Raw genomic sequence first — 16,987 nt, 5'->3', positions numbered from 1 at the left:
AACTTTAGCGTCATTCAGACAACACAGTAACTCACCCACTGAGGCTTTTTTATTATTTCGCTGATGTGATCTCATGGTGCTGTGTGTTAAAATGGTTAAGTGTGGAGAGAGAGGGAGAGGAAGACTCAGTCCCACCAGCTTCACTCCTCCTCTGCCAGCACACATCTGCTGCTGAGGAGATGGGACTCTGATCCAGAGAGGAGCGTTTAAAGCCTTGGAGATCGCTCTGCACAGCATGGCTGACTCCATCAGAGTGCTGTGAGAGGAGAAAGTGGGCAAAAATCTCCAACTACTGACCTTCTTCTTTGGTTGATCTGGTGCTTTCTCTTAACCTTGGGGTGATGTCCCAGTGCTGGTGCAGGCAGGTCCTGCTCAGTGTGGAACTGGGCATGCTGGTGGCGGTCCTGGTGGCTGGTGGTGCAGGACAGATCCATGACAGGAGGGAGGCAGGGTCATCATGCTACGGAGGATTTGACCTGTACTTTGTTTTGGATAAGTGAGTGCTCCTACTTTTGCATTACAGAAGAAGGCTTTTAATATTTGGTGCATGACTCATCTGAGGTTGTTTTGAAGACACAGGTGCAAACAGTCAAGGTGATCTCTAGAGGCATTAATGGGCTGCTACTTGCATGAAAAATATGTGCCACTGTACTATAAGCAGCAACTTTGAGCTTGTTGATTGTAAGTATTGGTCTACATCAAAATAGCACCGGTTTCAGGCTCACTACAGAGAAAAACAATCATGTGAGTGATACGAACAAAGACTTGTCAACCCAGGTCACACATGTCTATATGCAGATACACAACGCATGTGTATTTGAACTTTCCTTTGTGCTCAAGGTAGCATGTTAGAGAGCTTTGCTGAAGGTTAAATCAGAAACATTCAGTCATCAGATCTGTTGATTTCTTGTGGTTCGGTGTGTGGCGTGCATCCACCACAACATTTCAGAGCTCCACCATTTTCCAGTTGTTGAACTGAGGAGTAAACCAGTCAATAGCATTGCAATTCAATGTCAAGAGTTTCATTACTGACGAATCTGCTGATTATTTCTCAATTAATCTAACAGTGGTTTGGTCTGTAAAATATCAGATAATTGTGAAAATTGTCCATCTCGTAGGGTCCCAGATGAGGTCTTAAGATATCTTGTTTTGCCTGACCAACAGTTGAAAACCCAAAGATATCCAGTTTGCGATGACATAAAACAGAGAAAAGCAGTGAATTCTCATATTGGAGAAGCTGACAGTCTGGCACTTTTGCTTGAAAAAAGCTTAAACTATTATTACTTCTCACAATAGTTGCAGATTAATTTTAAGTGCTTGTGCTCTATTTACAGTACTGCATCATTTGAGGTACAAACAAAGGAGCAGCTTTGTCGAGGCTTGAATGTGAGCGCAGTCATACGGGTTAAATTACACCGTCCGTTAAACTGTCATGAAGCTAAGATGAAGCCCCTGAACAGGTCACGTCAAGTCATGTGATGTTGTTTTGCAGGCCCAGTCATAGTCAACATTGAGTATGAGGAACTTAAAAGTAGTAAGAGCTGACAGTGTGTTTACACAGTGATGAATCGCTGATGCATTCTCTTCAGTGATAAAGTGCACTGCAGGGATTCCTGTTGTCCAACTGTGGCCACGTTTCACAGACAGGAGTCCACATCATGTCCCAGCTTCAGCTCTCTCACTTCAGTCAGCTGAACCCTTTCTCCATTGGAGCCAGATGTTCCAACGATCCCGAGTTTTTGGCTGTCTGTGCACTGGGACTCACATCACAGGATAAATGAAAACATAAGGCCAGCGAGAAGAAGAGGAGAGGCAGTGCAGCGTGAGAAGAGGCTGCGGAGCTTTTGCATATTTTGCTTCTCAATTCTATTTAATTACTGACTTCTGATCTAAAAGCTTCCTCTGATTCTTTTGTTGAGTCTGCACCTGTTTTCAAAATCAGGACACGAAGTGAAGCTGAGCTCATCCGAGAAAGTGACGTGGCACTTCAGCTTTTGCTTGGAATTTGAAAATGAGCTGTGAAGCCACATGTGAGGAGAGAAATATTAAGCATCAGCAATCCAAAAGAAACACAAAGGCTAATCTCTCTCTCTCTCTCTCTCTCTCTCTCTCTCTCTCTCTCTCTCTCTCTCTCTCTCTCTCTCTCTCTCTCTCTGTGAAGTTTCACCATGATGAATGCAAAAATGGGCTCATACTCCACCTATATACACCACATGTAAAATCATGCAACAGCACAACAAGTATGCAAAAAGCAGCCACAGTTCAACAAATCAGTAGATTTTGGCATCTGAACACATCACAAGACTTCTACATTGTTTGTAACTCGTGGCTAAATGCAGTACTTTTGTTCAGGTGCAGGTATTTTACTCAACAATTTTGATAATCAATTAATCATTTAAATCAAAAAATACATAATAGCCAATTCCAGCCTCTCTGATGTTAAAAGTTCCTGCTTGTCTGTGCCTTATATGAGAGTAAATACTTCGGTTTTTGAAGGCAAAATGAGCAACTGGAAGATGTCACTTTGGGCTAAAAGGCATTTTCTCTGTTTTCAGACATTTTATAGACTCAGCTGATGAATTAATGATGAAAATCATCATTAGATGCAGTGCTGTATTAAACTGCAATGTAAATGCACTGCAATGATGCAGTCATTTTGTACTTACAGTAAAAGGGCTTGCAAGAGCTCCTTTAACTGCACGGAAGTGCAATACTAAATCAGTTCTTTTAAATGTTTGCAGCAAAGAATAGATGCAAAGTATGCAGTGTTTTCTATAGTTACAACTTAACCTGTATTTGCTTATCTTCAAACATCTCCACAGGAGTCATGAAATAAACCGTTCTGGAGTGCTGCATGACATAGAAACATAGAAACTGGAATTGTATTTTCATGAATCAATAAGATCGTTAATTGGCCTTTCTTCCTTCGTTCTTGGTCTCAGGTCAGGCAGTGTGCAACACTACTGGAATGAAATATATTACTTTGTCGACCACCTGGCTCACAAGTTTATCAGGTAGGTCCACACACAGACATCTGGTCTAAAAAGAAAGAGCAAAATAATAGATTATGAGACATGACAGTTGTGTGTTTTTCTTTTTTTCCAGTCCTCAGCTGCGGATGTCCTTTATTGTATTTTCAACAGAAGGAAGGACTCTGATGGCACTGACAGAGGACAGGTACAAACAGACACAACCTCACTCAAACATTAACATGTGGTATTTAATAGTTTAATCCTGTATTTCAATTAATATGCATTTTTATTCTCTGGAATACGTGACTGATCAGAGAGCAGATTCGGGCTGGTCTGGAGGAGCTGAGGATGGTGCAGCCGGGCGGAGACACCTTCATGCACAGAGGTTTTCAAAGAGTAAGCCATCTGCTAAGTCAATGGGAAACTAATCCTGCTCACCCAAGCCTGGCATCTAACTTTTGTTAAAATGAGACTCGTTTAAGTTTATAGCCACTGACGCCTCAAAACTTCTCCCGCAGGCCAGCGAGCAAATATACTACGGCACTGGAGATGGTGCGTAGAACATTTTCCTTTTTAACACTTAATCAGTCCTTCTGCTCGCTGAGTGTTATCCAGTCATCAGAAGTCAATTCAAACAGATGGAAGACTCATCGGAAAGAAATAACAAAAACCTCGTCTGCCCTCTCCATCACATGACAATTGTGTTTTTAGATATGTTTTTCAACTGGCTCACACTGATTATTATTTTGAAAAATACGTTTAGAAAATGACTTCCACTGGAAATGAGAAGGATTTTGTAACATTATTTAAATGTCTGATTTTGTCCAATCTGGCTCTGACTTTCAGGTTACCGCACAGCCAGCGTCATCATCGGCCTGACGGACGGGGAACTGAGGGAGAATCAGTTTGACCTGGCACAAAGAGAGGTGACGTGAAAACCAGCTCAGCTTTGCATTGAAATGAATGGTGCACATTTTAAACATCATATTTAAGCACGAGTCAGTGCTTACAACAGAGTTTTACTTAATCTAATTTAAAGGGTAAATCCTCACTGGATTACAAATGGCAGGAAGTGTTTGCAGGCTTGTTGTGCTTGTGGCCACACCCCTGTTAGTGATGTCACTGCAGATGTTTTCCAGCAGCTGTCAATGGCAGAACATTAGCATCACTGGTGGAGGCACGGCCACATGTGGAAAAAGTTGAAGTTTGAAGTTCGGGCCCATAAAGCGTAGTCTCCCCACTGTGATTTAGTGAGCGTTCATCTTTTCCCTGCAGCTTATTTCTTGTTTGTTTGTTTGTTTGTTTACTTAATGTCTTGTTGTAAATCAGGCCAGCAGAGCGCGCCAGTTGGGCGCCACTGTATACTGCGTGGGAGTGAAAGACTTCAATGAAACTCAGGTAAATCAATCTGTCAACCAATAAAGCAGCTGACTAAACAATAAGACGTATAAAATCATCCAGTCACGTTTCTTGACAGCTTTCGACGATAGCTGACAGCAAGGACCACGTCTTCCCTGTGAATGATGGATTTGAGGCGCTGCAAGGGGTCATTGATTCGGTACGAAAGACGCAAGCATGAAAGTGTAATAACCCCGAAAGATGCATGTTTGTGATTACATATTTACATACATGTTTTTAGATTTTTATTTTTCTCTTCAGATCCTGAAGAGATCCTGCATTGAGATCCTCGCTGTAGAGCCATCCAGCATCTGTGAAGGAGGTAAAGAGACACAACCACAGAGGAAACCCTCAGAAACAGAATCAGCTCATCCTTTTCGACATATACTCAACTGAAAACAGTACAAAGACAATATTTTTAATGTTTTTGGAATCAAGTTTGTACATACAAGCTTATCATATACAGCATATTCACTGATATATTGATGACTCCACACAAGCGTCTTCAAAAACATTGCACAAATCACATAACCCGCTTTGAGGAGATATGTCATAAATGCTCACTTTAATCCCACTTCAGAATCCTTCCAGGTGGTCGTCAAAGGAAATGGTTTCCTCCATGCCCGAGATGTACAGAAAGTTCTCTGCAGCTTTCGCATCAATGACACAGTTACCTTGAGTAAGTACATACTCCAACGTTTTCATTCACAGGTTTTAGTTCTGTGGTATTCACACTCTCAAGCACCAGCTTCAAATCTTCTGCAATACAGCACAATGTTTATTTTGTTAATTATGGTCCCATTTAGAGTAAAATAGACAATAAAGCAGGGTATGCTTTAGGTCACTATCAGGGCGCGTCTTCAGGTTCTCAGATCCAGTCAGGTAGAGGCTTAGCAATGAGTAGTAATATGGTTACTACTGGTTCCATAATACCAAGATGGCGATGACCATAATGCCAAACTTGAGGCTTCAAAATCGTAGCCCACAAACCAATGGGTGACATCACACTGGGTTTATGTTTGATAGTGATAAACCCATATCAAATTATCACCTGACTCTGCAGTTCCTCTCAGCCCCGTGGAGCATGTTAGCATTTTTCTGCTAACTGATTTGGTTTTGCAGCTTGCAGTGCTGCATCTTATACGTACATTTTTAATAGTGGGTGGACTACACCAGTTTATCCAAATTGTATTATGAAGTAGAGATCTACATCGTAGGTGTGTGAATCCAAACATCCCATAAAATTCATCCAACTATTAATAGACAGAATAGAAAAGCAGCAGTTTTTCAGCAGCCATCATTGTGCAAAGTTTGTTTTGGCCGACGCAGATGGGGATGGGTTGGGGAGGCAGCTCTTTGTGGCTCGCAATGATTTAAATCCCCGTCCTCCCCCAAAAACCATCAGCACCATCTTGCTTTGGATCAGCTGGTTTAACGCTCAGTGCTTCTCAGATGTCTAAAGGGGAATGTGGATCTCATCAGTGACGAGCACTGTCTTTGCGCACACTAGACACTCACTCTGTCAGGGTAAATAAACCGCAGCCCTCCCTCATTTGCTTCATTTTCCATAAGGAGAGGAAGTCCAGGAATTTAATAACAAAAAGAATATTTTGAGGCTTGAATCTACTGAAGTTTCAGGACTGCTAGAGAAAAGTCAAGTGAGGTTTTCCCTTTGCATCAGTTTCACTATTTTCTATAGTTATTTATCTTAGGACACACGGTATACTCTCATTACAGCATACCACGATACACATTTTCATGCTAATTCTGCTTCCACAGTGAAAAGACCTTTGGTGGTGAGAGATGTCTACCTTTTGTGCCCTGCTCCCGTTCTGGAAAAACAGGGGACGTAAGTGATTACTGCCAACTGTTCACAGACAAGGGCGTCTGGCTTGAATTAGGCACTAACTAAAATAATAACTTCATGTCAGCATCACAGTTTCGTGACCCACAACACTGCACTTCTCATGATAGTGGAAGCAATCTGTACAATTTTTACAATGCACAGAAAATTTTGGAAAGATTTTGGAAAAAGCTGATATTTTTCATTCATAACAATCGTTGTCATTCACTCACTTTCAACAGGTCCGCCACTCTCCATGTCAGCATGAACAATGGCCTGAGCTTTATATCGAGCTCTGTAACGATCACTGCAGTCACCTGTGTAAGTGCTATGCAGAACAAGATGGTAATAACAAGCTGAACACAGTAAACTCTGGACTTCAGTCTAGACTTTGACTTAAGGATGCTGAATGTTTCCTCCTCGCTACTAGCACAGTAAATCATGTACTGCATTATTTGATTGCTGGCCAGAATCACAGCATCACAGAAACACTTTGTCACCATGGGCTCTTTAGTTCCTAAAGGCATCAGCAGTATCTTTCAGTTTATCTGCTGTCACACACGTCTGCAGCTTCAGCAGCTTGACCTCCTGCCTCAGTTTGATGCATTTCATTAGCGACCTTGATGCTGACGAGATGTTGTAACATTTTAAAGTGATCCATAATGTCCTCTGCAGAGGGAGTCTACTTGTACGAAATTTCACGTGGTGTTCTTGTCATTTTGTCCAGCTAACACAGCTCACTGTGACCACAGAAATCAGTGGTTGCAACTCACGCCGTTCATGTCCTCATATCTACTTTCCGCTCTAGTCTGATGGGACCTTTGTGGCCATAGCTCTGCTCATCCTGATGCTCCTGCTCACCATCGCTCTGCTGTGGTGGTTCTGGCCCCTCTGCTGCACTGTGGTACGTCAGCCATCTTGGATTCTCTGACTCTCTCAGCCATTCTTTGAAGCTTACAATACATTTTATTTTTATTTTTTTTTTTGCAGGTCATTCATGAGCCGCCTCCTCCAGTAATAGAGGACATCTCTGTAAGTGTCCTCACCTCTTAATGACAACATGGCACTCATATTAGTCTTATCTATTTGCTTTAAACATGAGTACCGTTTCCTTCCTCTTTAGGATGATGAGGATGGTTTTCCCAAGAAGAGGTGGCCCACAGTGGATGCCTCGTACTACGGAGGACGAGGAGTCGGAGGCATCAAGAGAATGGAGGTAGAAAGGGAGAAAGGCAACCTGTATACATATACAGCCAGCGAATAAATCAAAATGTGGTCATTATCATGCAAATTTATTGAAACATAGTGTTCAGTATGCCAAATGTTCGTTCTGTACACAAGAGTTATTATATGTATGTGATTAAGTACATTTACTCAAGCACTATACTCAGGGACAAATTCAGCTAACTAGGGGTCATAGGAGACAGTATAAAGGAATCTATTGATGATACAGAAATCACGAAAACCAAAGTATATGCTACATGTGTAATTCGTTTCATTTTCCTTTATTTAACCAAAGTATTTATAAGAGAAACCCAGCCAAGAGGGCAACATAAAAACATTGTTCCAACAGTTAATGCAACACAAACATAAACAGGCTGAAACAACTGTCACACAGCAAAAGGGTTTAAACATGAGTTTTCCATTTAGGAGCAAACACCCTGACCAGGAGTCATCTTAAAAACATCTCGATCATTATTTTCACTGGGTGACTTTCTCACATTGAATCTACACTGAACCATCATCTCTTGTTTCTATATATATGCTAGTAGTGTAACAACATTCTGCTTCTTTCAGTATTAAATATGAAAATGTTTAAATAGAAACAAATGTAGGTTCAACCCAGCTTCAGGTTCATTGACGAAATACGTGGCAATCTTGAATCTCCCGTTTGGCCATTTGGGAGCTGTTGAGAGACGGGAGCGAGATCAAACACAAGTACAGCAGGAATACAAAGGGCAACAGGAAGCGACTCATTCCTTAAAAGAGATGACTATGCAGGTCCATGCTGGAAGAGACTGAGTCACTTTATTGTTGTGGCGAGTTTGGAAGCCAGTGAGAGTTGAGATGTGGCCATCTGGCCCCTAAAACTGCAAGGATAACAAATCTATGAATGTCTGATAGAAAGTGCTGGACTGTTTTAAGGCCCAGTGGCGAAGATGTATGTTAGCTGCTGAATCATGCAAGTTTGCATGATTTGTTTGTTGTGGTCTTAAGAGAAATGAGAGATTGCGTGTCAGTGAAATCTTCTGCAAAGGCGTGCATTTTGCTGCATAAGATGGTGAAAGTAAGCACCTCAGTTTCTGTGAGGAAATAAAGGGAAAGGTGGAAAAGCAGTGGAAAGAAAAGTTCGGAGTCATGACGTCAAGAGAAGCAGTCCGACATCTGAGCTGCACGATACCCGAGAGCAGCCGTCAGTTGATCATGAGGTGAACAACAGAAATGAGACGTTTGTGGGTCTAGAGGGACCATATGTGGCTGTTGTCTAAGAGGAAGAGGGTCAAGGAGACAGAGGTCAACCTCTCGGTGTGAAGCGCTTTACAGACTGCAGTGCAGTGTGGTCAGCGGGGTCTGTGCTGTGAACTTGAAGCGGCACCGCTTCCAAACAGAGCAATGGAAAATATGCACAGCTTCATTTAAGCGCTTTCTCTGCCAAGCTAAAGTCTTTGTGGCTTGTCTGTGGCAGCTGCGACAGAGCAAATCCCAGTAATGAACTTCCAAGGTTGCTTTGACAGTACTGGTTTCACTCTTGATATGATGGATCATTCCTGACATTTGTGTGACATTTGACATTTGCTTTTTTTAGTGGCTCTGAAAGCATCGAGGTAATTATGTTGCTAAAAAAAGCTTTTTGTTAAACTTTCTTTTCCTTTGAGTGGGCAGACTACCTGTGTCAGTGGCTCTCTTGGTGAATTTCATGTTTTATGCCATAAAACAGGTTCAAAGGGAATTGCTACGGTACATGTTCTGTCAGAGGTTTGAGAAAAATGCCAAATCTGAAACTGTGGAAAATAAATTGACACAAGTAAACTTTGAGGAAAGGGAGCCAACTTCTGTTTTCTTGTGGTTTTCAGAGGACTGGGTTTAATCAAATTCCATGTAGACATGCTGCGAACATCTGCATACTCAAGGAAATATGAGGAGTAATCATTTATATATAACAATTATGCAGCAAGTTGTTGCAAAGTTTAATTTTACTTACAACAGTTTCAGTCACTGAATGCAGATGCAGAGGCAGTGCTAGAATGTTGCATATTAACATGCTCAAAATGACAACGCTAAAATGCTGATGCCACGTTCACCATATCGTTCAGTTTAGTGTGTCAGCATGCTAACGTTTGCTAATTAGCCCTAAAAGTACAGTTGAGCCTGATGGGCCGAATTTTTCCAGGTATTTGGTCGTAAACCAAAGTATGGGACAAATTAGAATTTTTTGACCAACCAACCAATCAACAGATCATGGTTAAAAACAGTGGCTTTGGCAGCAAGAGTAACCAGATGTGATGGTTGATGTAGCAGTAATATTCCTGTTTTAATGCATTTGACTGGAAATGAATGGCTCACATTGTGACTGATTGCAGCACTGAAAGCTTCTACATCTGTTCAGGTCCGATGGGGAGACAAAGGGTCAACTGAAGAAGGAGCCAAACTGGAAAAAGCTAAAAACGCTCGTGTTGTGATGCCCGGAGAGGAGTTTGAACCAGCACGGCCTTACTACACCATGCACAAATCTATCCGCCCTCAGAAGTGGTACTCTCCCATCAAGGTTTCCCCTGTTATTCACTTTTTTCTTTCACTTTAACTGAGTTATTTATTCATTCACACAGGACTTCTTCTTTGATCTTATGTTTGAGTCTGTCATTGGTGACCAGATGTCTATCTGTGACATACATTTGGTTTTTTTAAATTACATTAGCTTTGATATTTTATCAAAAAACATTTTAGCTCAGGGTCCACTTCCAGAGCTTTCAAGCACACCTCATGCTCCTCGAATGTCATTGAATGTATTTCAAGTCATGGAGCACATAATGTTAACATATGTCATATGCAGCATGATGCCTTTTCCAGAACCTTTAAAACTAGTTTTGTCATTAAAGACCTCTTCCTTCTGATGGTGCCCATCCACCATAACCTAAAATATATTTTATTTTCAGTGTTTCTGGCACTGATGTCTTACCAGGAAATAGTTAACAAAATTGGTTTCCTGACATATTAGTCAGCTGGATGGATGGTAATAAGAACCAGACATGAACTGAGCTAACCCCTGAATATGGACTCGGTTGAGCGGGTGTTATTCCTGATAAAATACATTCTTTGTTTATCTGTCTCTCTCTACCATGTAAAGCTTTCAATGCAAGAATCAAAGAGAGACATCTGGGGCTTAAAGTGTCACAAATAAACACGGCTCAGTCTTCTGAAGGATTGTTTTTGCTGCACCACTGGCCAATGCACACAAATTGCGTGATTATTCTGGATGTTCTCAAAGTTCATTGGTATAATATACCATTTTTTATGTGAACTGTTGTCAAATCATCTTTCTGCAGGGCAAACTGGATGCTTTGTGTGTATTCCTGAGAAAAGGCTATGACAGAGTGTCCGTGATGCGACCTCATCCTGGAGACAAGGTGAGACAAGTCGGAGATAACGGAGTAATCAAAAGTCAAAGCGTGACGCTGTGAGTTCCTCTATGGAGTAATGAAAAACAGCATCAGCTCTGTACAGCTGTAAGATGAGCACACGTTCATTCAAAACAAAGCAATTAATGGGATTGTGAACCAGCTATGTCAACTTTTGGCAGGCTGACGTTTAAGAATTTGCCAGAGCTTAAATTCACAACCTTTGGATATGAGGTATAAGGGAAGTTTGGACCAAAGGACGGCGTAGAAACCGAATTAAAATCTTATCTCCATGACATTAACCTCAGTTATTTCATGGAATAAACATTTTGAAAAAGTCAACACATCAAATTATAAGAACAGTGGCTTCAAAGAAACCCAAAGATTGGTGTAGTGAGTAGACAAAGATGAAAATAGCAGCAGTATTGTCTGGAGGAATGCTCTTGTCTGCAGAAGTCATTAGGAGTGGATGCAGCCTCCCTCCTCCAGCTCCCAGCGTCAGCACGGCTGGGCTGGCAGGAATGCTGTTTCCTTCCATGACACTCACTAACAGAAGAATTTCCTCTTTCCATCTGTTGGAAGTAAACCTGCCAATCGCCGTGCCACAGATTTATGAATTTTACATGGAGCACACTGCAGTTTTTTGTCTTTACATCCTGCGTTGCACAGTTAAGATGGTCAGAAAAACACGCCTCTGCAGCGACCTGTGACCTTTTTGCACACTGAACCAACTTTTGCTGTATTTCAGGGCAAGTGCATAAACTTCACCCGAAGCAAATCCTACCCTCCTCCTCGCTATCCCATCTACAACCATCCTTCCACGCCCGTCTACACTTTGCCTCACAGCTACCAGCGTCGTCCATCAGACGACAGCCACCTCATGCATTTGCCCCCTTCGCCCACCTCAACCCTGCCCCCTCTGCCATCCACTCCTCCTCCGGCCTCCACCAGCCCTCCCATGTACACACCCCCTCCGAACAGAGCCCTGCCCCCAGCCAACACGAGCCCAGGTTCTGCGCCCCCGTCTCCAACCGGCTCCCTCCCGCCTCCACCTCAGGGTCCACCCCCGTGTAGAGCGCCTCCTCCGTCACGCCCTCCTCCACGCCCCAATCATGAGAACCACTGATGATGATGATTAAAAAGTTGAGGAGGAGGGTCAGAGCTCAGGATGGAAACCTGGACAGACCTTCTCACTGTGCCTCAGACTCATGTGTGAAAACTTTCAGCATTTAAGTCTGTTTTCCTAAACAAATGGCTCACGCATGATGTGCCATGAACTAAGACTTTTTTTTTTAAGTCTAGAAAGTGAATATTTAGTATAGCAAGCACAGCTTTGGCTTTTAAATGCTATCGGTGCTAAGCAATTTATATTTCTCACACTTTTTCCTAATATCAAATCAGACAAATTGACATTGCAACGTGCTATGGAGTGGTACAAACTAACATGTTAAGCTTTGCCTGATGTATATCTTTTGACCTGAAACTAATCTTCGTACAGAGAAAAACAATAATCGTGAGTTTAAACAGCAGAAGATCAAGTGGCTCAGCAACTGCGTCATGTGTTTTATACATGCAAGTCTGTATATTTTGTGAATGAATATTCATTAAATCACAGAAATATATATGGATAACATCATTTTGCATTAGATGTTTGATTTCCATGGGTGATTAAATAATATTTCTAGGTAAAAGAAGGATGGACAGGTAAAATAACAGTTCAGCATTTACGTATTTGCTTTTTTGGGGAGAGTTAGACAACAAGATCTTTGTAGAGTCCCTAACAGAGCCTGGTGCTATTAATAAGAAAGCTTTAAATATGTATATATATTCAATCAAGTTACATCTTTCTGATTTTGAGCATTTCTGTTGATGGTATTATCAACATAGCAATAAATCCTAAAGTGAGACAATTGAATCTGTAAAGCTGTCTGGAAGAAGCTCTTAAAACACAAGAGTTACCTCTCTGGCAGCATGTGAGGCTGACTGTCAGCAGCTGCTTAAATAATGTAGCACTGACAAATCTGACCTCTGGAAGATCACCCTGAGACTTATTTAGCTGCCAGAAGGGCAGACTGAAGTCTTGTGATGAGACGTGTTCATACCAATATGATGAGCAAAGATAGTTAAAAAGCTGTTTTTCCCATTTTCCCTTTTTTTCTCCACTCAGAGGCTTTATCAGGACTGTGATGGATGCACCGAAGGAGGGACAAAGGATATTTCATAATAAGAAACACTAGCTCCAAACAGCTAGCTATAGATAGTGATTTGGTTAACATTAAGCTAATCATAGAAAAATTCAACTCAATCACAAATAAACACTCACTAAACAGCTGTCATATAAGGAGTAACCCACAGATAATGCTTCAACAGGGCATGTGGGAAGATGTCTGTCAATATCTGACAAGTTGATGAATTAATGCCAGTTAAGCTGCTTTAGAACTGCACTCACAGACGTTGCAGCCCACAGATCACCGAACCGTCACCAGCTGCTGGTGTTTTCACTTATTCTGGCTGATTAGATGAAGCCTCTGTTCAATCCTCTGTGTACAATCTGTGTCATCTCCCTGACTCACCTGTTAAAAAGATGCTGGGACGTGTCTGAAATCACTCATCATGTACAGCAGAGAATAAAATGAATGATGGCTGAATTCCATTTAGCTGCTTCAGTTTCAGGGTCCTGCTATTGTCCGTTCTGGCTCGCCGTCACAATGTTGGCACACCTGAATATCACCTGTGCTTTTCCCACTCTGGTCAGTCAAAATGTCTGCTGCATGAATTTGCGAGGGGACTACTTCACACATTCATTTTTCACTCAGAATTCACTCTCAAATAAAATGCAGGCCGCTAAATTTAGTGCACTATATAGCGAACAGGGAGGGACGTCCGACACAGCCCAGGACTTTTATTACTGCATGAAGTTTGGCGACACCGTGTTATGCTCAGTATAGCTCCACCCGTCTTCAACCTGAGCAGGGATCCAATCAGCAGGAGGAATTGAAAACACCTGTGGGGCTGTGCAGGGCCACAAAAAGACTTTGTCCTAACAGTGAAACTAAATGCAATAGAATGTATGAACCCTCCTTTGAGCAAAGTATTTGCTTTAAAGGGATTCTGTACATTGTGTACTGCATTCACTTGTAACTTTAGACGATGTATTTGTGGATACCAGCGACTGAAATAAGGCTTCTTGTCAAGGAGTTTACCTGCACATGAGGGGGCTGTTACACCTGTCAAAGATGTCCCCACATGTCTCCATATGAACATACTTTGGGCACAATGAGAAGCTTCTGGAAAAACTGGAGAAATGTTTCACATCTGCTCTGCTTTGCTTTGCTCTGCTCTGGCAGGAAATGTGCATCCAGCTAACATGTGGATGGATTAATAGAGGGATGAATGAAGTGAAATGACTTCTTTATAGCAGTGCTCTAAATATCTGGAGTAAATAGTTCCTATTTTGGGTAAGATGCATATTCTAAATACAAAAATGTAAGTCAGACTTTGAGATTATGCAACAAGCCGAGCAGCCAGTCAGCTGACTCTTATTCCGCTCAGAGCTACTAAAATAACCCCTGTTATTTCTTTTCCATGTGTATTCCAGTTTCAGTCCTTTCTTCGGTTGGAAATGCCTGCACAGACGCACACAGACGGACTTGCAGTCCTGTGGGCAGTGAGCTCATGGAGGCGTGTCTGAGAAAACTGCCAGGAGTGGAGGCAGTCGGATAAAAGGCAGACAATAAAATCAAAATCCAACTATGATGCCATGGAGATCTGGAAGAGGTATTTACACAGCTTAACACTTCAGCAGTCATCAGCAAGCAGTGACAAAACAGCTGAGGTTCACTTAATGTTTTATTATGCGTTCCTACTGAAAGCATATGACCATTTGGGATCAGTTAGAAGTATTTTTGTCTATTCTTAATCCTTTTTTTTACTGAAGTACAAATTTAAGGTACTTTTACTTGTGTTTTTCCATTTTATGCAACTCTGTACTGCCACTAAATCTCAGAGGCAAACATTACACTTTTTACTCCTTTTTACTCTACTACATTTGTCTGACAGCTTTAGTTACTAGTTACCTCTCAGATTACAATATGTCGACCTATCCTGTCCAGTGAAAACCACGTATCTCCAAATGTGCGGCCTCCTGGATGAGCTGGAAAACAGGCTGTTTTTCTGAGCTCATGAAACGTTGACTTTTTACACATTTGTGGTTTTCACAGGACAGTGACGCCACAAACATTTGTTGATCTAATAGAATATGACGCATTAAACTACCCAACAGTTTATAAAGTAGTTGCAATGAGCTTAACATCTACAGCACTAAAATGCAGTAATATTAACCCAGAAACATCAGATATGACAGTAAAACACTGACAGGAACCATTTTACTGCACGAGTACAATTATTTTTACTTTAAGTAAAATTTGCTGGTATTGCAAAACACATTCCATCACTTGCAACGTGTTTCCTCTGTTAATTTCCTCAATATGTTTCAGTATTTCTCAACACACAAATGATCAAATCAGCCTTCCTTCTTGATCTCCCTTGACTAATTTTTAGATCCACCCGCCCTTTTATGTCCCGTGTTCGAAATCTCACAGCACAGCGCCATCGGTAACATCAGAGAATAACCCCGTACAGCACATTGATTTAACTTTAACCAGGCTTGGGCAGTGACAGTCTACCTTGGCTGCTCAAACAATGGCAATCACTGACGTCACGCAGCTGAACAGTGCAGGTTTATGAACCACAGCGGAGCTCGCGCACAGCCTTGAGCCAATATGTCTCAGACTTATCTATTTCCAATCACGTACACAGCTCCTGACATGTTTACTCTGGTGAAATCAGCTCCGATCTGGCTCGTGCTCCTCTTTTTCCACACACTCTTCTCATCCCAAGTTCAGGACAATGAACCTCTTACTAAATCTGAGATCACATGATGTTTTACGTACTGCTGAATGAAAACAAGCAGCTCATTTTTCACTCAAGCTCAGGTTTGAAGCATGTTTTCGTGCCGGTTTATTGGGGTCTCTGCCTGACATGAAGATTACTCATGTAACAGCAGACACTTGTGTTTATAGTTTCATTTAGTTCTTTCCATTTTACCTCTGCATTTTTGTTTAATCTGCTATGAATAAAAGTGAAGATAAATTAAAAACTTTCCTGGGAAGACTGAACCTTTGGCCTGCCTGTTTCCGAGTTCTCTGAATGACATTTTTTTGAGGACAAGATTGTGGAGCAACAACATCCTGCAGCAGCTTAGATACAGAGGAACAGGGGCCCGTCATCGTCGAGAAGTAAACCTAAAAACAGGCATTTGCCATCATGTCCCGATCTCAGGTGCAGCTATGAAAATCTGGATCTGCACTGCTATCTTATAATCACCTTTATTAGAATAAAGGAGAAGGAGACAGTGTAAACATGAACGTGACAAAGAAAGACAGCATGTGACAAAGTTCCTGAACCAGAATCAAACACGGTGCCTTAGAGAAGGAAATGACCAGAATGCCATTATGTTTCCAAATCTTTAATAAAATACAGTTTAAAGTTTAGTTTCCTAATGTCCAATATTAATAGCCAGATAATACATAAATATGCGAATACTGTTAGCTGTATTTGGCAGCACGGTTTACAAAAAAGTCCAAGTGCCAAAGTACACAAGAAAAAAATAAAAAATAAAAAAAATTGAAGCTTCATTTGAAATCTTATCGCTTTACGGAGAAACATACTAAAAACTCAGCCGGGTGGAGATGCTCTTGGTTTTTCTGTGTCTTCAGCACCTCTTTGAGAAGGCCGTCTGACCTCATGCTGCAAGACATCAGTGAATCTGAGCCACAGACGTGATATGTGTCGTTTCAAATACAGAGAGCAAAGACAAACATTAGCAAGTTAAAAAAAAATCCTTTCAAGAGAGCTATAAAGGTCCATTAAGGTGGTGCAGTTTGTGGCAAAATGGCAGCAGCCACCTGCGAATTATTAAGCCGTAAAGAAGGTAAATTGAGCTTGAACTCATTACAGCCATTCCAAATTTTCTAAAGTAATTCCAGTAAAATGCTCTCTAGTGAGCAGCCATCTGGGACTTTGTGTAACTCGCCCGTCTTTTCTGAAATATTGAGCAGGTTTACAGTGTTTTCACTCTCTTAATATGAAAGTAATAA

The 16,987-nt window shown here is 41.5% G+C and overlaps 1 protein-coding gene across 1 annotated transcript; it reads left to right on the top strand.

Moving 5' to 3' along the window:
• The first annotated feature begins 217 nt into the window (after positions 1-217).
• LOC139348487 (anthrax toxin receptor 1-like) lies at positions 218-11,964 on the top strand. The gene is made up of 18 exons (XM_070988659.1): positions 218-496; positions 2,943-3,014; positions 3,106-3,177; positions 3,287-3,368; positions 3,491-3,524; positions 3,819-3,898; positions 4,302-4,370; positions 4,450-4,530; positions 4,632-4,692; positions 4,951-5,049; positions 6,150-6,219; positions 6,456-6,534; positions 7,022-7,117; positions 7,204-7,245; positions 7,337-7,429; positions 9,821-9,979; positions 10,758-10,838; positions 11,578-11,964. Exons 1-18 carry the CDS (start codon positions 342-344, stop codon positions 11,953-11,955), a joined length of 1,803 nt encoding a protein of 600 aa, XP_070844760.1. The 5' UTR covers positions 218-341; the 3' UTR covers positions 11,956-11,964.
• The last annotated feature ends 5,023 nt before the right edge of the window (positions 11,965-16,987 follow it).

This window comes from Chaetodon trifascialis, chromosome 20, assembly GCF_039877785.1.
Source record: "Chaetodon trifascialis isolate fChaTrf1 chromosome 20, fChaTrf1.hap1, whole genome shotgun sequence".
NCBI lineage: Eukaryota > Metazoa > Chordata > Actinopteri > Chaetodontiformes > Chaetodontidae > Chaetodon > Chaetodon trifascialis.
This window is presented reverse-complemented; position numbering and strand designations above follow the sequence as displayed.